The 23,514-nt window shown below is 42.6% G+C and overlaps 2 protein-coding genes across 4 annotated transcripts; one reads left to right on the forward strand and one right to left on the reverse strand.

Moving 5' to 3' along the window:
* Positions 1 to 257: 257 nt before the first annotated feature.
* plod1a (procollagen-lysine, 2-oxoglutarate 5-dioxygenase 1a) lies at positions 258 to 14,722 on the reverse strand. Of its 3 annotated transcripts, none has more exons than XM_023841464.2 (19): positions 14,373 to 14,722; positions 12,451 to 12,542; positions 12,151 to 12,284; positions 11,653 to 11,816; positions 11,228 to 11,340; positions 10,911 to 10,974; positions 9,630 to 9,727; positions 9,290 to 9,391; positions 8,315 to 8,446; positions 6,859 to 6,980; positions 5,433 to 5,537; positions 4,505 to 4,630; positions 4,039 to 4,180; positions 3,033 to 3,146; positions 2,696 to 2,761; positions 1,946 to 2,050; positions 1,701 to 1,847; positions 1,279 to 1,404; positions 258 to 1,104 (listed from the first exon to the last, which is right to left on the reverse strand). In XM_023841464.2, the coding sequence occupies exons 2-19, from the start codon at positions 12,484 to 12,486 to the stop codon at positions 949 to 951; spliced, it is 2,052 nt and encodes a 683-aa protein (XP_023697232.1). In that variant the 5' UTR covers positions 12,487 to 12,542; positions 14,373 to 14,722; the 3' UTR covers positions 258 to 948. The 3 variants fall into 3 exon arrangements, with proteins under 3 accessions (XP_023697232.1, XP_023697231.1, XP_023697233.1); XM_023841463.2 differs by lacking the exon at positions 14,373 to 14,722 and adding an exon at positions 13,625 to 14,341; XM_023841465.2 differs by lacking the exon at positions 14,373 to 14,722 and adding an exon at positions 13,298 to 13,545.
* Positions 14,723 to 14,795: 73 nt separating this feature from the next.
* Positions 14,796 to 22,831, forward strand: kiaa2013 (KIAA2013 ortholog). Its single transcript, XM_023841466.2, has 3 exons — positions 14,796 to 16,371; positions 17,116 to 17,969; positions 19,956 to 22,831. The coding sequence occupies exons 1-3, from the start codon at positions 15,426 to 15,428 to the stop codon at positions 19,971 to 19,973; spliced, it is 1,818 nt and encodes a 605-aa protein (XP_023697234.1). The 5' UTR covers positions 14,796 to 15,425; the 3' UTR covers positions 19,974 to 22,831.
* The last annotated feature ends 683 nt before the right edge of the window (positions 22,832 to 23,514 follow it).

The following is a 23,514-nucleotide window of genomic DNA, read 5'->3' on the forward strand; positions in this document are numbered from 1 at the left end:
TTATGTTGTGCCATTGTGCTGCATTATCTCGACATTGCATCACTGTCTTATTGACTACAGCACTGTTTAGTTCTGTATTGCAATCCCCCGGCCACACTGTTATGGTGGGAGAGAGAGTAGCACAAGGATTCCATTGTATTCTCAGCAAGTTACTGGAAAAGTTACATTTAGACATTACTGTACAGAGATTATTAGAACAAAAATGAAGGCATGACAGAAATACTGAAGCTTTGCAAATAAACAAGATAAAACACAGATAGTTTGTTTGGTTTTATTGACATTTGGCCAGAATGAAGATCATTTAGAAGTTCATTTATGGACAATATGGCGATTCTGCTGTCATTAGGTGAACTTGTACAAATGTAAAGCTGTCTGTTGTAAACTTTAAAAAAATTAAAATACTTTCAACATCTTGCACTTAAATGAACTATTATTAGTTTGCATAGCTGGAAATTTTATCAGTCATAAAAGGAACCTATCCTGTTTTCAACATGAAAAATAGGAGTGTTCATTCATTGTACAGCTGTTAGTCAATTTGAACATGTCTTTAAATTCTTGCATGTTTTAAATACAAGTTCCTCACCTTTAATGCTCAACAAATAAATATTACGAGCCAAAATGAAATTTTATAATCATCATCATCTTCAAGTGAGCTACACAATGTCTATGAGATCCTACACAACCATTACTGGCAAGTAACACCACACTATAACAAGTCTGACACAAAAAAAATACAGTGGAACAGAATTTAAGCTGCAATATTTGTCGTAACATTGTGTAAGGAAATGGATTCTGTCCTTACAAAATGCCCAGATTTGCTCAGCAGAAGAGGATTTCTTTATCATTTTACCCGCTTCAAGTCTTTGGGACAGCGCTATGAGGCGGAGTTTGGCATCGTAACGTGTTTCCCTGCGTTTACATTAGGAGGCGCCACAGCCAGACGCGCCTTTAAGGGTCGACAAACGACACGGCGATGTAGCGGGTGCCCGCGGTGGTGGGCAGCCCCTCGTGGTAGTGGGTCAGGCGGCCTGGGTGCATCAGCGCCCAGCCCTTACGCGGCGCCTGGATGGAACAGTCGTAACGCAGGAATCTGCAGCCACCGCCCTGCAATTCGGGAGCAGAAGGGCATCATGTCAGCCTCCCAAATGACAATAACTGTGACAATGTCAAACAGCAAATGACGCCCTCATCATGAAGACTGCTGATCCTTTGAGGACAACGGATGAAATGCCAGTTGTCCAAATGCACAAGAGGTCAGACGGCACCACCCACACTTACCTGGTAATCCAAGCCCATTTGATTGAGAGCGATGTTTATGGTGAAGGTAGAGGCATCGTGGTGTGGCCTCAAGGCCGGCTGCTCATCCGGTTTATACCGGACGACGAACGCCAGGTCAAACTGGGCCTAGGAGGAGAAATGACAAGGCAGGGTGATGCCTGGGAAATGTGGTTTGAAGCCCCGCCCCTGTGCTTGAAGCCCCGCCCCTGTACTTGAAGCCCCGCCCCTGTACTTGAAGCCCCACCCCCACGTGACCTACTTAACAGCCAGGAGTAGCCAGTGACTGTGTTATGGGCTATGTGAAGGTGATAGTGAAAGTCTCATGGTGGCTTTGGTCAAGTTTGAGATACTGAATAATTACAATTCATGTAACTGCTAACCTTGCCAGCTAATGCTAACCTTCCCAGGAGCAGGAGACTTACCTTAGTGTAGTACCCAGGGAACATTTTCTCTGTTACAGGAGCTACATAGTCCAACAAGAACTTTTGCCATTCCTTCTCGAAGTTGATCTGATTCATGTGGATGTCAATCGTTGGTACGTTTTCGTAGCCACCTTGGATCCTGGTGTCCTGGACGAGGCGGTAAATATTGCGTCAATATTTTCAAGAAAAGCAGGCAGCTTTACTTTAATGTGTTTTTTTTCTGGAACACCAGAAGACGGCATTACTGTAGAGGAGCCTCCGGACCACTGGCCATAGTGCTCCATCTCTTCGATGAGGTCTCTGCAGGCCACTTCAGTAAAGATGGGGAACCAGTAAACATCCGGGCATGGCTGGAATGGACACATTTAAAAAAGAATTAAGTGTTACGTAGCTAAGAGGGAGTACAAGCATGCGCTTGGACCAGCAGGTGGCGTATTGGTTAAAGGTACAAACTCCTCAGCCTCCAGAGAGGTGGCCAGGCTCTAGTGGCCCTGGACAATCTGAGGCACATCATTAAAATATCCAGCTGTATAAACAGTCAAAACTGGCCAGTTAATAAAGCCGTCAACAAGGAACTCAATGAGAGTTAAACACACTCTTGAACTCCATAAGCGATTCACTCTAAAATGATGATAAAATATGGCATAATTTAAGAAGTTGTTCTTCACATTTAAGGAGTTTAAGTTCTTTCAGGAAAGAAAGTAGAAAATGCAGAAGAGAAAATAACTAATAACAACAACAACAACAACAACAACAAATTTATTTTTGTATAGCGCATTATCACAACATTACATCGTCCCAAAGCGCTTTACAGCATCCCCACCCAAAGCCCCCAGTGAGTAAGCCATACGCGACAGTGGCAAGGAAAAACTCCCTAGAAGGAAGAAACCTTGGGAGGGACCAGACTCAAAGGGGGAGCCCATCCTCCAGGGGCCGGCAGGGAGAGTCAAATACAGGAAATTTTGAGAGACAAACGGGGAGGGGGGGTTACTTACGGTCTCCACGTGGTTTTCACTCATGATGCGACTGTAGTTCTGGTGAATGTAGCGTTCCTCCCAGTCCTGACAGACACACAGCAAGCGAGGTGCATCAGACGTTAGGGACAGACATGCACAGCAGACCAGCAAATACTATCCAGCACATGTACACTTTGCTACTTTTTGTAATAAGCAGTAGTAGTAAATGTATACATTTTATTTCAGAACTGAGTGCGTAATACTTGAATCGATATTTATAGTCCAGTCGCCAATATTCCATGCAAGTCCACTTGATGTTTTGTTGCCCTAAATCCCAGTATGTCCCAGAATGGCTACAGAAGGCCCTACTACTCACCACAGGGTTCTCGAATATCTGCCATAGGTCGTTGTGTAGGTGCTGGGTCTGGTAGTTCTCTGTGGAAACCACTCGTCCGAACTCTTGCCTGTTGGTAACGAACATGAAGACTCCCTGCAGGAATGTAAGCAAACCCCTTTTAAAAACGATGTTAATAAACAACCATCTAGGAGTGTTTCCCAACCCAGCCCTCGGGAAACCACAGATGGTCCATGTTTTTGCTCCCTCCCAGCTCCCTGCCAGATAGTCCAGGGAGGAAAAGTGCAGGTCATCTGGGGGACCCAAGGACTGAGTTCAGAAACACTGCCACAAAACTGAAGGCATTCCCAATAAAAAAAAAAAAACACTGCACTTTCCTAATTCAGTGAAACTCACGAAAACCATAGAGAAGTCAGATTAGCAACAAAAATAACTCAGTGTTGTTACATAATGCATCACTCCTGACAGGTTCGTCCAGCTTTGTCGTGTTTGGGGGGGGGGGCAGAGCTGGACACGACCATCCCTGTGTATAAAGTATGGCTGGCAGCCAAGGGGGACCCTGATCACTGCCGACTCTGAAGGAACTTCTCCCATCCCGTTTCCCGTAATTCCGGGTCACACTTCTCTTTTTGTTCGCTTATGTGTTTACGTTAGTAGTTTCAGGCTGAAGTAAAGGTCTTTTACAAGTCACACTGATCACACCAGTGAACATCCCAATTCAGGGAACCATATTAAATATTAAGATGGACTTCATTGATCTCAGAGGGACAATTCTGGTGCACAGAGTAGTGAAAACACACACTTACAAACAGTGATTGTGGTGCTATGCTGGAGCAGAAGGTGATACAGGGGCGGGGCCACATGGGGCAGTAGCTGGAGGCTGATTGGCCCCCAAGTGCACCCTCCCCCGCCACTTACCAATTTAAAACATATTACTGGTTAATGATAAGTTTGCCCTCCCTGTATGAATTAAGGCCCCTGTCATGCCCCCCACCTTAACTTGCGTTGTGTGGGGCGGAGGTCTGACCTGGTTTCGCACGTTGAGGCAGAAGGCCATGTCGGGATCGAGGGATCCAGACTGGTACAGGTTCTCAGCTATGAGGTCAGTTCTGAGGATGGTGGCCTTCACCAGGTACACACTGGTTATGTAGGGAACATTCCAGATCCCGCTGAAGAGGGAAGTGCAGAGACAGTTTGTGAGAGAGAGTCTGTCTTCCTAGATTCAGTATTCTGAAGTTTGGTCCACCTGTCTTTGGTCCACCCATCCTGGGATTCTATGATTTTCTCTATGCAGCTCTCAGCATCGTGGCATAATTTATAATCTAGCGCAGCCAATGATCAAGATGTAAACCATGAGATTCACAAATTTCAGTGTTTTTTTTTTTTTTTTAACTCTCCCACTTGTGATGATGTTGCTGAATGTGTCACACTGGTGTCGCCATGTTTAACCGCCGCAGAAAGTCCAGAAGCATGAATCTGTGAGTGTGACTTACACCCTGTGGCCCGACACAATGTCCACATAGTCTTCGGACCTGGCATAGTACCCGTCCGCCCCCAGGGCACCCCAGAAGTTGGTCCACAGTCTGCCAGGGCGGGTGATCATGGGGGCAATTATAGGCCTGTAGGGGTGGCAGAAGGGGGGGGGGAGGGACATACATCACAAGACCATAACACACATACATACACACACACACACACATACAAACACACATACACACACACATACACAGAATTCTGAGGCCGGGCAATGAGCGAGGCCTAAGAGGTAGACCGGTCAGTCTCCTTGGTGATGGATTCCCCAGCCCAGGGTGATAATCACACCCAGTGAGCTAGATTACACTCAATTAGTGTTTAGATTACACTTCATTAGTGCTCTAAAGGAGTGAGCTGCTATGGGAACATGAAGCATGACCTCGATGAGGTGGCTGTCTCTATGCTGATCTTCTAGTGCAGTGTTCAGGGGGTGCAGGGGGGTCGCAAAGCAAAAATGGGTCAGGAGATTTTTTTCAGTAGGGCGGGGAGATTGAGATTCCCCCCCCACCCCTAGTGATATCTTCTGCAGCCGCTATGTCCAGAAATCTATACAGTATAAATAACTATATCATATCATATGCTATATTAAATTAGATAAATTATACTGCATATAGTGTATTTATATAGTGTATTAGTGTATTTTCCACTTATTTCACGTTGATAATCCTGTGGTCACTATCCTTGTGCTGAATTTTATATGCATTAATTACTATATCAGTGATGTCATTTTCAAAAAAAAAAAAGCAAAATTATTTAACATTTATGAATGAGTTTTATTATCCGCATTAGAAGATGCACTGGGTCACAGAGCTCAGACCGCCTATCATTAAAATATAATAAAGGATATACCTTACTGATCCCAGACAAAGTTGTTCATGTTTTACTTACTGGTTCTGCTCAATTAGAATCCGGAGAGTGTCCGTGTTCTTCAGAACCACTTCCACATCCAAGCTGAAGAAATACTCGCAGTCTATGTCCTGCCGGCAAATGTCACTAGAGGGCACCAGAGATACATACAGATAAAAGTCCTTAAACAGTGGAACCTGCGGTTCACAAACTATGGAAGCCCATTTCCGCCAGTAAAAGAAAAAAAAAAATGAAATAGAAAGTCGAAATAACGAGATGTAAAGTCATAATTACGAGATAGAAAGTCGAAATTACGAGATACAAAGTCATAATTACGAGATAGAAAGTCATAATTACGAGATAAAAAGTCGAAATTACGAGATAGAAAGTCATAATTACGAGATAAAAAGTCGGAATTATGAGATAGAAAGTCGAAATTACGAGATACAAAGTCATAATTACGAGATAGAAAGTAGAAATTATGAGATAGAAAGTCATAATTACGAGATAAAAAGCCGAAATTATGAGATACAAAGTCATAATTACGAGATAAAAAGCCGAAATTATGAGATACAAAGTCATAATTACGAGATAAAAAGACGAAATAATTATGAGATAGAAAGTCGAAATTATGAGATACAAAGTCATAATTACGAGATAGAAAGTCGAAATTATGAGATACAAAGTCATAATTACGAGATAGAAAGTCGAAATTATGATATACAAAGTCGAAATTATGAGATAGAAAGTCATAATTACGAGATAGAAAGTCGAAATTACGAGTTAGTATAACTCATGAGTTAGTATTATGAGTTAGTATAAGGACCATAGGCACCCAACAAGCACCGAACTCAAATACACAGACCGGAAATACAAGGCCAAACTGCAAGATGCACATGCGGTGGAAGATTTACACACGCTAAATACACGCGAGGATCGGACCGGGTACACAGAAGACATGGGCAAGCACACGCGTGACAATAGGGAAACGCAACCATGAACATTAACATTAATAACAACAATACAAGGGATAAGGACTGTTAAGAGCGTGATTTCCCTGGCAAACAAGTCTCCATGTCTCTCTCTGCTCCCGCGATGCCTCGGTCCGGCCGTCACCACACTATATTGTGTTTTTCTTTGTGTTTAAGTTTTCACTATAAAAACCACAGAATTAATTAGCAAAAATTCTTATTTGGTAGGCTTGTGAGCGAATGAATCGAATTTCAATGCTTTCTTATGGGAAAAATTGGTTCTTTCCTGGAACGGATTGTGTTCGTGAACCGCAGGCACCACTGTACCAAGTAAGACATGGTAAATAAAAAAAATAATAATAAATTTTTATTATTTTTATTTACTTTTGAAATGTTATCATCGTTCTTTACCCCCAACATGCAAATAAATTCAGTTTTGTGTTGTTCTCTGCATGCACAGCTTGCGTTTATTTGTGCAAATGAGGCAGGACACTTACATTCCTAAATTGCGTGATGTGGCGCTGTCCATCTCCACCTCTGGACCAATCACCTTCACAGCCCGGTACTCCTTCTGATGATCTTCCAGGAAGGAGCTGATGTGCTGCTCATGGTGTGGCTCCTATGTTTCAGTTTATTAGCAAATGATTAACCTAATCATCCTAAACCAACATGTTAAGTGTCCACAATACATAATCATTTACAGACATTAATTAACAGTTATGTTTAACGTTACTCTACTGCAGTCTGCCACTCCTCCTAAATTCTATCCTCAATGCCTCCCTTTAACCCATTTCCAGTACTTTCCCAGTATTCTGGCACTGGCCCTGCTGCCTCCCACCTTGTATCCCCTTCCTTATCCTACACTGAAGAATTACATTCCGTACATTCCAGTCCTTTCAATCTGATGGAACTAAGTTAAACAATTCACAAAGAAAACTGCCAAACTTCAACGCTAAGCCCCATCAGACAGCCTCTCAAATCCTTGTCATTGCTTTCTCCCGGCCCCTATAATGTGCCAGGTGACATTCTTCCAAGACAAACCAAAATCTTATGAGGTTCGTGAGAAAGTAGGGAACAGACTCTATAGCAGAGGTGGGCAGCTCTGACCCTGGAGTACCGGTATAAAGTAGCTTTTCTATCCTGTCTGCTCTCTGATGAATTACACCGGATCTCTCTGCCGACCCTCCAGCATAAGGGGTGCCTACCCCTGCCCTACAGGCTGTTCTCTACCTTCTCCTGAACCTCCACTTTGCATCACAGTTAAAGCAGCCAACATTAGCAGCCGTTTCTCCTGACCAAGTATGGCAGATGTCTGCTCCGAGATCCTGCCCTCCACCTCCATCTCAGCCTGACACAGAAACCTCAGTGTAAATACTATCCTACCACCCACCCACCAAACTGTCAAACCTGTGTTCGACTAATTAACCAAGTATGACGATGTACTCAAGTGCATTTGTCACATTTGATTACTGCATACATTACCTTGGCAGCATATCACCTGTTTAGGATGTTAGTAATTATAGGTATTAATATATCTTATAATAAATACTTATTAGTACTTACTCCATCCATCAGATTGTAGAGGAGGTGGGTACAAGTAACTAGAGGAGGCGGGACAAAGACATCTGATTGGTTGGTCCCACCTCTTCTAGTTGCTTGTACCCACCTCCTCTACAACCTGATTGGTATTCTCTTTGAACCAATCATTTTTTCCTTCTGCCCTCAGTACATTTTTGTATAAGTAAATTTTTAAGCTACTTATTTTGGACAAAAGTGCCAGCTAAATCTCACTGCAGAAGCATCCGTTCAACGGAGGACAGCACCTGTCGTGACCATTGAAAGGCCAAGCCTTGCTGCTGCACAAACGCGCTGTGCGGAGATGACAGTCGCCCTGAGTCGTACGACCCGGGAGCGCAGCAGACACTGAAATCACATTAAGGCGGCATCGCTCACATGGTTGTAGATAAAGAGCTTGAGCCGGTCCTTGGGGTACTTCAGGTCCAGAAGGCGCTCAAAGAACACAGAGACGAAGGGGGTGGGCTGCTGTATGAAGATCCCGATGACCACCAGGGGATAGTCTCTCTCCTGCAGCAGAAACATTTTCAAGCTGGAATGTTGCAACCTGACTGATAAAACCTCTGAAGATCTTTTGCCGAGTAAATGAAACAGTGAGTCATATGTATTGCAATAAATCATAATTGTATCAGCCATGCCATTTTGTGTGGAGGGGAGGGGGCCCATCTGATGACCCCAGCAAAGTATTTACTAAGCATTTATTTAGCATTTCTTTGAGCTGAAATGAATTAAATTCTTTTTCCAATCATTCAAATTCAGCTTCCTGTGGCCAATTCAATTCCAATCTATGAATGGTGGGACACAATTCACACAATCGGAGTTTTGCACAACCCTCACGTCAGCGATAGCAATAATGAGCAAAATGAACTGAACCACAAAATGTCAGCGGTGTGGAAGTTACTACAGAACTGACAATAAACATAAAAGCATAGCGAACTTCTAACCATGCTATGCTAAAATATCAAGAGGAGAGTCGAACAGGAAACAGATGTGGTGAGGAAGGTGTGTGTGTGTGTGTGTGTGTGTGTGTGTACTTTATCCCAAAGCATCTTCCATTCACTCCTGCTGCAATAAAGACTACTTATTAATAACATTTATTACACATTTAAAAACGTAGTTATGTTTCGTGAATGTTCTCTGGTGTCCTGTCCGTGTCTCCATCCTTCAAGCCCAATGCTACGCAACTTTCACTTTTATACACTCTGTATATATGACCCGGATGCTTAGACCCAATCGGTTCAGGCCAAATGACCCGCAGGACAGCAAACACTCTCCTGGGACCTGAACCCAGTCACTCAGCTTCAAATCACAACAATAGAGCTCCGGAACACCCCAGAAACTAAACTGACCCACCTTTAGCCCAGACAGTGGCCGCTGGTCCTCGTCACAGATGGTGCACCCAGTCTCGAAGGTCCATGTCCTGGGAATGTAGTTGCCGAGGTAGTTTATCTGGAGCTGAAACGTGGCCACATTCCATGCTTAGATACTCACTGCTATGTCACGCATCACACAACATTCACTAGAGATGGAAAAATACATAAATATATAGAGAAGTAGAATGAAACTGGATATCCAGTTAACGCAAATGTTAAAATACCGTAATGAATGTACCAAAAATCCCACTGTAAGCTACACTAAGGCTGGAACATAGAACTATGGCTCGTTACTATGTAAAGGGGCTTGTTAGATTTACCTTCGTGGGTCCGTTGCCGTGCACAGTGACGGGCAGGGTGTCATAGATGAGGTTTCTGGCCCGGACCCGTCCATCCTCAAACTTCAGAACCACCTCATCTAAAGACCGATCACAGGACAGCAGGGCAGGTCAATCCAGAACATCCTGTGCAGTGCTTCATTCCCAAAGGCAACAATAACGTCCATGAAAGATCTCAAGGATGTCAGTGCAAACCACAGTGCCTCTCAATAAGGTTTCTGCTAAACTTTTTATAACAATATTATAGTTTTAATAATATTATATTTTATTACACCCCCATTTTTATATTTATTTACTTTAGTTTAACTTTTACCTAAAAGAGGCTAAATTACAAAATGTAACTTCATATAAAGCTGATCTATTTTTCTCAGTGTAATCATGATTTAAACTGTTACAATATGTAATTGAAGTAATTGAAACAATATAGCACATTTGAAAAAAGCTGATGAAAGAAACAAAATCGGCAAATGTCATAGATCTACAGCATAAAAGTAAATTTATGAGCATCTTTTAAAGTAGAGAGAGAGTGTGTACCTGGGGCCTTTCGTACTGTTAGGTAAATGTCGATGTTAGCATTTCTCTCCTGCTCTTACAATGCTTACATTCAGGAGCCAAACAGATGGTCAGACACAGGAAGTTCCTGTGAAGTTCCTGTTGCCTCAGCAGGTCCCAACTTTATTTGAGGAGCCTCAAAGGAGGGGGGGCGCTCCCTCCGCGTACTCAGGCTCCCGCCGCTGGCCCGTGAAGCCCGCGGGAGGTGGCTCGCGCACCCCTGGCCCAGTCACGGCGTGTGTAATCAGGCAGATCTCCCCAGGAGCTCGTAAATTCCACATGCAGGAGACACCCCAATTCACTGCTAGCAGACACAGCCGGGGCTGCCAGAATGCAGCCATAATTGGCCAAGCACTGACGGAAGGGGAGGGGGGGGGGGCGCTCTTTAGCATGTCACGCTGTTTACCACCTCCACGAAAACTCTTAAAAAAAACAAACGGCTGTCTTAAAGGGGAAGTCAGCGCAAGGAGAAAGAGGGAAAATGGAAAAAGATGATCCATATTCCGAGGGCCTTTAAAAGCAGGGAGGCACCTCTTGGGCCTCCTGAGTGTGCAGCTTTGTATGTCGTCTGTGCTAATTCCTCCCAAAATGCCAGCCAGGTTTCTCCCTGTTAACTTTCCTCCCGGCCTGGTAATTACTGTTTTCAGAAAGTGCGACTGAAATGCTATGGTATGGAATTTAAACAGCTAAAAATACACATGAAAGCCTTACCCAGAGCTCCATAGAGGTTCTGAAACAATCTGCACTTATAGTCCAGTGTGATATTTATAGATTTCTGAAAGAAAAAAAAGATTAAATACATTATACGCAAATTACTTTCACCACACCATATTTAAAACAGACCATACATAGATTACATCAATTATCATACCAGCCGCCTAAAATGCAGCCAAGGTGGAACAGAAAATATTGTCTAATTAAGCGCCTTTTGTTTTTTTTAATGTGCAGTTCATGTCATCAGAGCATAAAACCAGATAAAAGGTGGGTTTTCAAGAACGATAAATGAAATGTAAAAATTTTAAAAATACCCTTTTCTCTGGGTCGATGAAAATCTTGGTGTAAAAAAGCTGATCACTTTCATTGTCTTTTCCCGTCCAGTTTGTGACCAAAGCTTTGAGGTTAGGCACATAGCCAATGAATCCTGCAGGAAGACCATAAACACAGGGAATGTCACCTACAGGGACAGGTCAGAGCAGACTGATGACGACATATTTAGCCAGGTGACCCAAGGCAGATGCTTTCAAGGGAATTAGTGAGGGTCTGTCCTTGTGAAATAAAAGCTTATGAACAGCCAACAAGACAAAACATTAGATTTGATCACAATCTTCATTACTTAGGCAATTTGTAGGCAAACTTCAAAGAGCCGGGGAATGAACAATTGCAGTAACATGTAACTGTGATAACCCTGAAGCAACAATGCGACGTTTACAAGTGAAAGGCATGTGGCACGTGCCTCCAGAGCCCAGGAACCTCTTGCCCTCCCTGACATGAGGGTACTTGTCCTCCAGGTGCCGGTCGGGCCAAATGACAGCCTCTGCTGAGAAAACCACCCTGTGCCGGGCCTGCTGGAACTTCTTCAGCATCTCCTGAGGACCGGATGCGAAAACCACGTCATAGCTGTGAGAGGTGGGGGGGGGGGGGGTCATGCATTAACACAAAATAATTAGCTGTGGGTTTTCAAAGGGCAACTGGATTCAAAGATTCAAAAGCTTTATTGTCATTTGAACAACTACAGTTTAATCAAGGGTGCTGCTGGAGATTTTGGATTTTATAGATTTTATGTTACAATATGAACACAATATATAACAGCATTAAAGTTGGCCAAGGTTATCTGTTGAGTATCTTTAACAAGCCCAAAGTAATATTAATTCATGATAAATCTTTACTGCCACGATATACAACAGGCTTGTAAAACATGTTCTGACCACAGAGTGGATCATATCTCCTTCACCTGTCAATGAATAATATGATCTTGTCTTCCCCTTTCACCTCCTCAAGGGCGGATTTTAAGAGCCGGACCTTCTGACCCCCTCCAGGTACAGACATATAATCACCGCCTCTCCATCTCTCACCCCTACCAAGCACCTTCAGGATCAACATAAAAAATAAAAAATAAAATGTAACATTCACAAATCTATCCACATTACTGCGACATATCACACCCTTAAGCGTGTAAAACAATGGATTTCTCTGGCACACAAACACAGCAATACATTTTGAAAAAGCAAACCAGAAAATCATTTTACCATACCTTAATAGTGTAATTGAAATACCGTGCAGATCTCATAAAACGCTTAAAACCTTCAGTTTCCTTGGTAGCTACAGTAAAAACCAGGAGTTTGTCTGCAAAACACGCAAGAAATAAAAGTTCAAATTCATATCTCACTCAAAAGCAGGCTCAGATTTCCAGCTTTTGTACGTGCATCGGCCGTAGGCCTAGGCTCTTCCCTTATTGACAATCATCCAAAGTCATTCATTCAGGATACCTTTCGATCATTTTCTATTTATGACCTGGCTTGTTCACTACCTTGTGTCTCGTAGGGACTACACGTAATATTCTATATTACGCTTGCTCGACCTGTTGTATTTTTTTTAATCCTCAAATATATTTTACCCAGAGTTTCAATGTTCTTTTTAAAACATATTTTAATAAACAATGTTTAGGCATTTTGGGAATTTGAAACGTAGTTGCAATATCAAGAATGTAACAGAAAAAAAGATGAAGTGTCCGACCGCAGCACTTAAATTTACACCAATGGTTTTACGGTTTGTTTGAAATAAGCGGTCGGACAGTGGAGTCCAATAAACTTCCCAACGCTACAATGTAACTGTGCCTCGGACAGAAACGCGCATAATCGGAAGAATTTGATGCATGAACAAATTAAAGGCGTCCAGACGACATTATAGTGCACCGCTCCCATTCTAACCCACCACACCGTACAGACCACTGCCCACCAGCGCAAATGACCGAAACAGTCAGGTTTTATCCTCCTTTACAATGCCACTAAGAAATCGCACCGCATGCCGCTCTGAAACCCGGGTTATTAACAATCCCGTCCACGTCAGCAGCGCAGGAAACCTCAGGAAAACTTCTTTACCGATTCAACACCCACTTCTACTTGTATGCTACTGGGTTATGAAACAGCCGATTGTGTCGCCTAGATGTCTATATTAAAACATTTCCAATGCATAAATGACAACAGAGCCCGCACCCGCCCAGAACTACATATTGCTGGCGCCGATTAACGTTAAGCTAACACTGACTGTGATAAGATAACTGTAACTACTTAAGCAGTCATATAAACCAACACAGCATGCTCTCGCTTTAAGACAGGCCTATTTTTGCCGTTTGCGTTTTCAACCTTTACAATTTACGTACCGTTTAGAGTTATATGGAGGGCCGATTTTTCTAAAAGCTCCCTTACCTTCGGGTATTGAGGGCTGTTGCTCGCAATCTATGTCTCCAAGCAAACAGCCTAGAGATATAACCGCACAAACTGAAATGATGGTAGTATGCATTCTTTAAAAGTCGGTATATGCGGATCCCTTTCCTTGGGTACAGGGGAGAAAAGCGTCTGCTGGCAACTTTCTCTTTCTTAAAGCGAAGTTACTCTCGTACAGTAAACTTAACAGCCAGCCGAGATTTGCTCTCCACCCCCACTCGCACGCAAAACCGTGGGCTCCCTCCCACGAATCAGCACCTCTGCGGATCTTAAGGGAACATTTTACAAGATGAAAAATATAAAACAAGAAAATATATGATGGAATTTTACGAGATGAATATCTTCTGAGATTTACATTAACCATTTATTAACCGTGAACATTGTTGCAAAATAATTCTCATTTAGTTCTTTAATTTAAACCTCGATTTCACGTGAAATATTTAGACAGTACTGTCAATTGCGTCAATTATGTTGTTATTCTTTTTAAAAAAAAATATTGTCGACGTTATGAATATTATATGGGATAAATAGTAAACTTTTATAAAAAAAATTCCCAATGTACGTGACCTACAGCACGTACGCGACTGAGTTACGGGGTATTTGCAGATGCTACCTAGTCTGCCTACTGATGCAAACAGATGTGGCCAGCTGTTTACTACCAAGCATTTAATGATATGCTACAGACCAACAGTAACCAGTTATATCCGTTATAAAATTTAGGCAGTCATACCAGAAAATGAAGTCTATGCTGCATATATAGAAAAAGCCTTCCTGTTCACAACCTTTTTGAACAAGGGAACCCCAAAATGAAAACAGACCAAATATAGGGACACACTTCCACGAATGTACGATGACATAAGTAAGTAAGAACTGCGGTCAGGCGGGCTGGCTTCTACTTATTTTTTCCGGGATGGGGGTTCCTTTCGGATATTTTTATTTTTCTCCTTTAAGTATTTTTGTCGCGCTTTGAGAATCGGATGATATCACAGGTCAATTTATAAAATATCTCTGCATATCCCATACAACTACCCGACGCAGCTGCTGTGCACTGCGAACCCAGCGACGTACACCATTTAAGCAACATGATCAAAATACGGCAGCCGACCATGTCGTAAATTACTACGTCGTAGTTTTTTCCGACTTCCGGTTACTATCTTTTACCTGATTTACGGCAATCAAGCGTCAGTTCGCACTGCGAAGAACAGGAACTGGTGCGATTTGGGGGGTAATGGAGGTCCAGCAAACCCTGACCAGGAAAAGGGCTGCTGAATATGCGACAAAGTGAAATTAAGACAAGAAAAGGCTATTATGGATGACGCAAAGATTGTTAAAATGTGAGATAAGTAGAATGTGCCTTGTTTCGCAGTCTGGCGAGCTAGCTAGGAAACCTGCTGAAGTCTGTTTATTTTGCGTGTATTTGAAGCTGGACTCTCCGCTTTCATTATATAGAGCAGCATAATATTTCCTTGAAAGTCAAGTGGGCAGAATAATGTAATTTTATTCTATTCCATTGCAGTGTACGCCTTTTTATCAAAAGCTGATTGGTTTAATTATGGTAGCTAGACTAGCAACAGTAAAGAAAGTCGTCAGTAAAATGTATTTTTGTGCAACTAATTAGCTATGAGTTTTCCGCTGGAAACTGTAAATGCACTTGCCATTTTAAACATTTCTGGCTAATTTTTGGTGGTAAGATTCCCAGTTCTCTGATATTGCCTCCGTGAAACACAACGCAAGGAAAGGCACAGGGCGTTTTTTGTAACTTCTGCATGTTGAATAAATTAAAATGTGGCTTCAGCAGAGATTAAAGGGCCTGCCGGGATTGCTGTCTAGTAGTTGGGCCAGGAGGATTCTTATAGGCGTGCTTCTGTTCCTTGTTTTTTATTGGTATCTTAGCTCAGATGGCATTTTGAAATTTTTGAGTCACTCAGGGGAACTAGGGGGTGCAACAGGACTCTGTCTCCATGCGGCCATGCAGAGTTGGAAACCGCATGTTGACTGGGGTGATGGTGTTGTCATCGGCCCCCAGAGTAAAACCCCTGTACCAGCCGTGGTTGGTAATGGACACTTCTTGGTAGACATAGACGCTAACAGGCTGTGGGTGGCCTCATCCTCTCAGGCCAGCTCAGTTCCAGTTCACCAGACCGAATATTCTCCCATGGTCACACTGGATGTGCCGGGAAAGAGGGCAGAAGCACATTCTGGGGTCATCCTATTCAACAAGGGCTCCATGGTGTCCGTCCACTGCGTTTCCGTGTTGGCCCGGGAGTGCATCACCATCACAGAGGAGCTCGTTGCTCACCGGAGCCGGCCGAATGTGTTCCTCCAAAGGATCCGCATCGTCAACCCGTCTGAACGGACGGTTAACATTGACGTGTCATCCGTGTCACCTTCGTACGGGAGCAAGTTCTCCTCCAGCGTGGAGAAGACCGAGGAACGGGAGTTCATCCTGTCCTTTGGCAAGGTGATGACGGAGAAAAACCACATTGTGCTTGTGGTTGTGGCCATCAAGAAGCTTCCCGGCCGTCTGCAGCTGGCAGGAAAGTCAGAGTACGTGGAGAACGTGCTGTCAGCGGTCTACACCTCAGAGCCCATCGAGTCCTCCAAGGTGGAGGAAGCGTTCACAAAGCTTCGAGATGCGGCGAAGAAAGAGATGAGTGAGCTGCTGAGAGCCAATGTGGAAGACCTCATACAGGAACACAGACAGGCCTGGACGGACCTCTTCATATCTGGTGAGCCTTGATCTTAAACTTTAGCATTAATGTTGATTTTTCTGTTTAACATTTGAGATGGTCATTGCAGTCTAGCGATACAGTATTGTGCAAAAGTCTTAGGCAGCCAAAGAAAATGAGGTTTAAGTGATCTTCATGTTAGCGTAAAACTATAAGATCTGTCAAAGTGTGTTAGCTTAGCCATTTCAAAACCTCTGCTAAAACCCACAGTATTTGCAGTAACCATTCAATACACCCATGGATGCTACCGCTAGCACACCTTATATAGCTAACCAATATCTCATTGACTTTTTTAACTAATTTATTTAATTAATTAATTGAGCTGGTAGTCAAATTTAATAAATACGTGGAATCACTCAGGTGCCTCTAATAAGAGGTTTGGGAACCAGAGTGGTGTTCATCTAGCCATCCAACTTTTTGGAGAAGGGAAGAAATTCTTGATATTTTTTATTGTGTTACTGTGCATTTTCATATGTTCTAATGTTAAGTAGTATTTTTTGTTTTGGGCAAATGTGCACTTCTCAGATAAATACCTTTAAGCATTTCTTTTGACTTCCTAAGACTTTTGCACAGCACTGTATATCATAAAAGCTTTACTAGGTGAAAAGAATAAGGGGAGGAAAAGTAAATGGTCGTTTTATATTTCTATGAGCATCGGTAATAGTAGTTTGAGTTTTAATAAAGGTCTGGAGTACTCCACTGCTAAGGCACTTTTCATTCTCTGCTGTGGTTAAACCCTGCCAGGCATCGAAATGCGAAAGATCACCGACTCGCACACGCCCTCCAGCAGCACCGTGAACAGCACCCTCTACTACGTCCTGTCTGCCTCTTCAGCGCCCCTGCTGGACAGGAGGATCAGTGCAGAGGAGCATGAGAAGTTGGAGTCCAGTCTGAACTACGCAGACCACTGCTTCAGCGGCCACGCCACCATGCACGCGGAGAACCTGTGGCCGGAACGTGTCAGTAGTGTGGCGCAGGTGCTGCAGCTGGTGACGCTCTGGAACCTGACGCTGCAGAAGCGCGGCTGCAAGGCGCTGGTGGCGGCGGGGGCGCACGGCGTCATGCAGGCTGTGGTGCTCAGCTTCGGCGGCCTGCAGTTCACGGAGAACCACCTGCAGTTCCAGGCGGATCCCGACGTTCTACACAACAGCTACGCCCTGCGCGGCATCCACTATAACAAGGACCTGATCAATCTGGCCGTGCTGCTGGATGCCGAGGCCAAACCGTTCCTGCACGTGTCCGTCAAGCCCCAGGAGAAGCCCGTCAAACTGTACGCCTGTGAGGCCGGCTGCGTCAACGAGCCTGTCGAGCTCACCTCCGAGACCAAAGGCCACACCTTCCCCGTGATGGTGACCCAGCCAATCACGGCCCTGCTCTATATCTCCACCGACCTGACGCACCTGCAGGACCTGAGGCACACGCTGCACGTTAAGGCCATCCTGGCACACGAGGACCACATGGCCCAGCAGTACCCTGGGCTGCCCTTCCTCTTCTGGTTCAGCGTGGCTTCGCTCATCACTCTTTTTCACCTCTTTCTGTTCAAACTCATCTACAACGAGTACTGTGGGCCCGGAGCTAAGCCCCTCTTCAGAAGCAAGGTATAAGAAATGGTCACAGGGCTGCTCTTGCTTCTATTTTTCCAGTAGCAGAGACTCTCTAGCCTCCAACGTGTCTTTTTATATCTCTCTGTCTATCCCTGGTGATCTAGGACTCCTGAACTCGTTAGAGATTCTATTCATGGGCCGTTACTGTCCTACCTAAGCAGACAAACTGTCATAAGTGATCAAATGATAATTGACTTGGATAGAATCGTAAATATGGGTAATTTTGGGATTTGGTTGCATTTTCCGAACCTTTTTCTGTTTCCAGGGTTGCTAATATATATATATTTTTCCCTCTGTGTTAAATCAACTTAATTCAGAGCTTTCCAATATATTTCCAAATTGAAGAAAGTGATTCTCCTTTTTTAGAACCAGAATTTATTTATTTCATTGTTAAATTAATAGTTTTCCATCAAAATTAAAATATTGTATATATATTTTTGAAGGCTATAATGAAAAACCCATCTTTTTGAAAAGGCTGAATATTTTTATTTGCAGTGGTATTCTGCTATGGTTTAAAAATATTGCCTTAACAGGAAATACTGAGAGATATCTATGGAACGGGTGTCCAGCAGAGCCTTCAAATATTTACATGTTTTGCAAGGCCTTGTTGTCACACCACGTTAATTGTTTTGTACTGGTATTCAGCATTTTTGAGTCGTGTTTTCTGCTGGGAATGTTTTTACCATCTTTTTTCCCCCCACAAACAAACAGTTTAACAAGAACCATTTATTGACTCATATTCAGTCTTTTTGTGTTTTTACCCATGATACAATCAAAATGTCTGACAGGCCCTGTAACTTAAGCTATCATGAGATGGTATAAGCAGTTCATTAATCCTGAAGGCTGTTGGGTTATTTGTGTTCTTGCAATGTGAAAATGTGCGGGATTGCCACTTTAAAAATCAAGGTGTGGATTTGTCGTCATGGTGATGGGATTACGCGTATCTTTTGGGAGTGGGTTGAGTTTGCTGTGTTCAGCTATAATCTACTGAATCAGGCTTTGTTTGAGGCGGTTTGTGCTGTTATTTTTTTTTAATTTGATTAAATTAACACAAGCACTTACTGCACGATTGTTGCCTCTTTAATGATTGTGGTGATTTGATAGCCTTTCGCTGTCCCATTTGGATCAATTTCACAAGGTACTGACTGTGAACCACAAGACTGTAAAACCCACTTTCCTTCAAGCTCACTTCTTAACCAGTTCAAAATTAACATACTTGGGATAAGTATTTAAAAGTATTTAGTAGGGCTGGGTGATATCATATCGATATTTCATTGCGCATGTGCAATAATCACCAAGGCTTCGGTGCTATACGGACATTAACTTACGCCCACAATTTGTTAAGCAGTTTAGTAGTATGGCTGAAATATTAATGAAGCTTTGTATGACGCCCAAAAGTCATTATTAGTATAATTACGGCACATCCTTATGTTTAATAAATGTGTCAGTCTTTGATCTGCAAAAAGTACCACCAGACCGCCGACGTCTTTTTACCTTGTTTATCCAGAAGATCTCCTCCTTTAAAAGATGTCGTGGCTGCTCTTCTTCACCGCGACTTCAGTGCATATTGCACTGAAGTATACCAAACCGTAGTATACCAAACCGTAGTATAGCAAAACAGTATTATGTGGGGTGCTTCGCTAATCAAATTTAAGAAACATAAAGTTTATACAGATTACTAACTTTTGGGTATCACAAAATGCATCTCATTAATATTTAAGCCATACTACTAATCCTCTTACCAAATTATGGGCGTAAATAAGTGTCCGTATAGCACTGAAAAGCTGCCGTCTGGCCAAATGCTTCGTCTGTCATCTGAAGCCCTGGTGATTATTGCACATGCGTGATCTAATATCAATATGATATCGCCCAGCCCTAGTATTTAGTACTGTATACAAACATAACTAGGTACAGACTCTCCTGGCAAAGCAATGATAATATTAATAACGCCCTTGCTAACTTTTCCACTCATTTTGACAGGGTGATCCCGGTGTCTGACAGCCATCGGATGCCCCCTTGCACAGGGATCCCCCCCCACATTGGCAGTTCAGCTGCAGGTCGGAGTTTAAGCTGAAGGTTCAGTCACTGCGTTCTTTCCGCTGTCCTGTCCTCTGTTCATCGTTTTTACCTGGCATTTCACCTCAGGGTGCCCTGTGCTCCAAGGCCGTCATAACCCTGTTCTGGATAAACTGGTATGGAAAATGGATGAGTGCAGTGATTTTTCTCTTGTCAAATATTGACTGAAGTTACAGAATTCAATGATTTCTCTGCAATGGCCAACTGATACACTGTGTCTATGTGTGTTGTTTTTGTCTGTGTGATGTTTGGAAATGTCTTTTATTATTAATACTTTTAATTGTTATTTTTCTGGTTGGGCAAGCGCACATGGGCGGTGGTGGCTTGATGGTTAGGGTAGCGCACTTGTAATTGAAAGATTGCAGGTTCGAATCCCCCACCAGCAAGTCACCACTGAGGTACCCTGAGCAAGGTACCGTCCCCAAGCACTGCTCCCCGGGCGCTGAATTAGCTGCCCCCTGCTATGTCACGAAAGTCACATATGGGTCAAATGCAGAGGTCACATTTCGTTGTTGCGCACTGTGTGCTGTGGTGTGTTGACAATGACCGCTGATCACTAAATTCTAAATTCATGTAAGTGTTGCCAGACTTTAACTGCATTCAGTAAGTAGGTATGTGATTCTTGAGCATCATTATACTCAATGAGCAGTCAGGCTTTTCCTTATCGGCTTGGGTCGTTCTTTCGGAGGGAGTTCTGCAGCTGCAATACATGGCGTCTAGAACTTGTGAACAGAATGTCTGTCTCCGAGCCGGAATACAGAATGGGCCAATGAAGCGGATTTTTTTTGTGTGTGTGTGTGTGTGTGTGTGTGTGTGTGTGTGTTCGTGTTCGTGTTCCATCATATTTGGCTGCAGTACAGCTGAAGACAAAACTTTGCACCTGCAAGGACATGTGGCTTTAGCAGACAGAATGACAGACAGCTGGATATTTGATACTCTGACCTCTCTCATTATATGTGAGGTTTCAGAATTGCAGGACACTGCTGTGTATTTAATTTGTGTAGGTTATGTTGCGTAGGAAATTGCGAGTAAACAATAACTGCTTAATTGCTTATTTCAGTAAAGATATTGCAAATATATTGGTTTTATAACAAAAGCCATTACTTACTACTTTTTTTACTGTTGTGTGTGTGTGTGTGTGTGTGTGTGTGTATATATATATATATACACACACACACAACAGTAAAAACAGTGGTTTTAAGTAAAACATTCATTTCAAGTAGTATTAAACTGAAACCCAAATTATAGCTCTAAAATTGCTCAAAGCAGTCTCATTGGGGACTTTTTAATTAGTATCACTTTTGACTTTTGCAATAACATAAAACACCAAACATTTGAGTGCAATATGCCTTTGGCAGCCAGTGCTTACTGCAATTTACAGTAAAATGGCAAGAACAGAACTGAGTCAGTCAAAAAAAAATTGACACTTATTAAAAAGAAAATGTCTGTGTGATGTACAGATACGTTAAATATTGATTATCAATTGACATTTGGTATGAAACCAACAACAGAATTAAGAAAGTGTCCCAAGACTTTCTGTGAGCACTGTACGTTAATTATGAATGGCAATTACATGAATGAATGAGTGTTGCGTGTATTACATACGCGGGCAGGTATTTAATAAGCTCTGCATATGTCACTAGCTTTTTGCGCAAAGCCAATGTGAGGATCAAAGGTGCGGCTTCCCTGGTATCTGGTTGTTTTGCAGAATGTTTTCCTGCATTTTTCTTCCGTCCCTTTGTCCTCCGCTTGTTTGCATTATATCCACAGAAAGCGAAGCGTCTCCATGACGTCCACAGTCATTGTCCAATCAGCAGCTGGCTGCCAGTCCCCATGTAAGCGTTCAAATGAAGGTAGTTTTGTGGGAGCTGGATGGAACACGTTAAGGAGAAGCGCAGCCCCCGTTTGTAGGGTTACAGACAGTGTCATGATTGGGAGTCTTAACCGCAGGGTCTTGGTTCAAATCCCGGGCAAAGCTGTGATTTTCAGCCCTTAACTAACACCTCAACTTGACTTTTTTTTAATGTCGTGTGAGTAGGTGAAGTCAACAATGATAAAAGCCTTGTCACACTTTGAAGAAAAGCAATAAATAACACAAAGGCTACTTTGTGTTTTAAAAATGCATGAAGACGATATGAAGGACATCAGAAAATGTCACGGAAGCTGCACACAGAACATTCCAGAAACATTAAATTTGTACTTGAATCTTTTCTTTTTTTTTTAACTGATGATTTTTTCGAGATTTGGATAGTTACTCAATCAAAAAATAAAACCTCACAGCAGAAACTACTGAATGATTTATTAAAAACCTTTTACATGGAATTGTGTAGCATAAATAAGATTAATAGCTAACAATGCACATTGAAATACATTAACCTAAATACATTCACTGTACACTGATAAATCACTGGATGTGCTTGAATTTAATGCAATTTGTTTAGCTGTGTTACGTTGTTTGTGATAATTTAATTACTGTGTGGGTAAGATTATTTGATGTATCAAAGCACCTTTAAGTTTGATTTTAGTTGTAAATTATATGCATTTTAGTACTGGGAAAACCTGCCACAAATGTTTATCATTCTTTGTCATACATATTTTATATGTGAATCATTGATGTTGGAGGCCTTGTGTTATTCCCACCTAATAGCTTATAACTATACTTGTGTGGGTGTCAGGGTACCTGTCCGCTGATTATCGGGTAATGATTTTTACATTTGGGGCAAATTCAAATCTGCTTGTTCTGTTTTCAAAAATATAGAAATAAAAGAAGAAAAGCAAAATGTTTTAGAACTGAGTTTTGTGAATTTACGGTTTTTAGATTGAAACTTTAGAGCATCTAGTTAAATCTAGTATTCTGTTATAATGTTACATCCGTCCACCTTGGAATTGGTAATATATATATATATATATATATATAGTAATTCTTGAAATCATCACTTTCTGTTTGCTACGTAGACATTGTGTACCGCATATTAAAAGACAGAACTTATGAACAATGTAGCGTTAAGAAGGCTTCAGGAAACCAACCCGTAGTTTCTTTAATCTATGAGTATGAGAATTTGATGTCTGGAGGATCCCTGGTGGTAGATTTTGCCAAGCGGGCCCCCAACAGTAGATTTTTGGGTCCCCTATATACAATGTTGGGGCCCCTGATTCTGCCAGGCTGTCCATGTCCCTCCTACACCCCTGCCCATGACATCGTTTTTTGTTTAGGTTGACTGCTCTCATAATTCAAGCATCTTCATCTACATTCTCAACATTTTACACACTGAATTCTGACCTAAAACGCCAGGTGTTCTCCCTGCTCTGTGTTATGTGTGTCCATTTAGCTATTTAATCGGAAAATACTGCTGATCTGGGTCACCATGAGAAAATCCTCCCATCTGCTCCAAGAGGCTGTTTTGGCACGGAGGACTGCCTTCGGCTCCAAGCTGCATGAGGAAATATTTTTGCCTGTCCGTCA

This window comes from Paramormyrops kingsleyae, chromosome 6, assembly GCF_048594095.1.
Source record: "Paramormyrops kingsleyae isolate MSU_618 chromosome 6, PKINGS_0.4, whole genome shotgun sequence".
In the NCBI taxonomy this organism is placed as follows: domain Eukaryota; kingdom Metazoa; phylum Chordata; class Actinopteri; order Osteoglossiformes; family Mormyridae; genus Paramormyrops; species Paramormyrops kingsleyae.

Bases quoted from the DNA above. Each gene is read 5' to 3' on its own strand.
- kiaa2013 (XM_023841466.2), top strand. From the start codon at position 15,426: ATGTGGCTTCAGCAGAGATTAAAGGGCCTGCCGGGATTGCTGTCTAGT. The intron at 16,372-17,115 runs GTGAGCCTTGAT...AAACCCTGCCAG, and splicing joins GACGGACCTCTTCATATCTG to GCATCGAAATGCGAAAGATC.
- plod1a (XM_023841463.2), bottom strand. From the start codon at position 13,718: ATGCATACTACCATCATTTCAGTTTGTGCGGTTATATCTCTAGGCTGT. The intron at 4,631-5,432 runs GTAAGTAAAACA...CCACCCCTACAG, and splicing joins ATTCTAATTGAGCAGAACCA to GCCTATAATTGCCCCCATGA. The intron at 4,181-4,504 runs GTAAGTCACACT...TTCCCTCTTCAG, and splicing joins ATTGTGTCGGGCCACAGGGT to CGGGATCTGGAATGTTCCCT.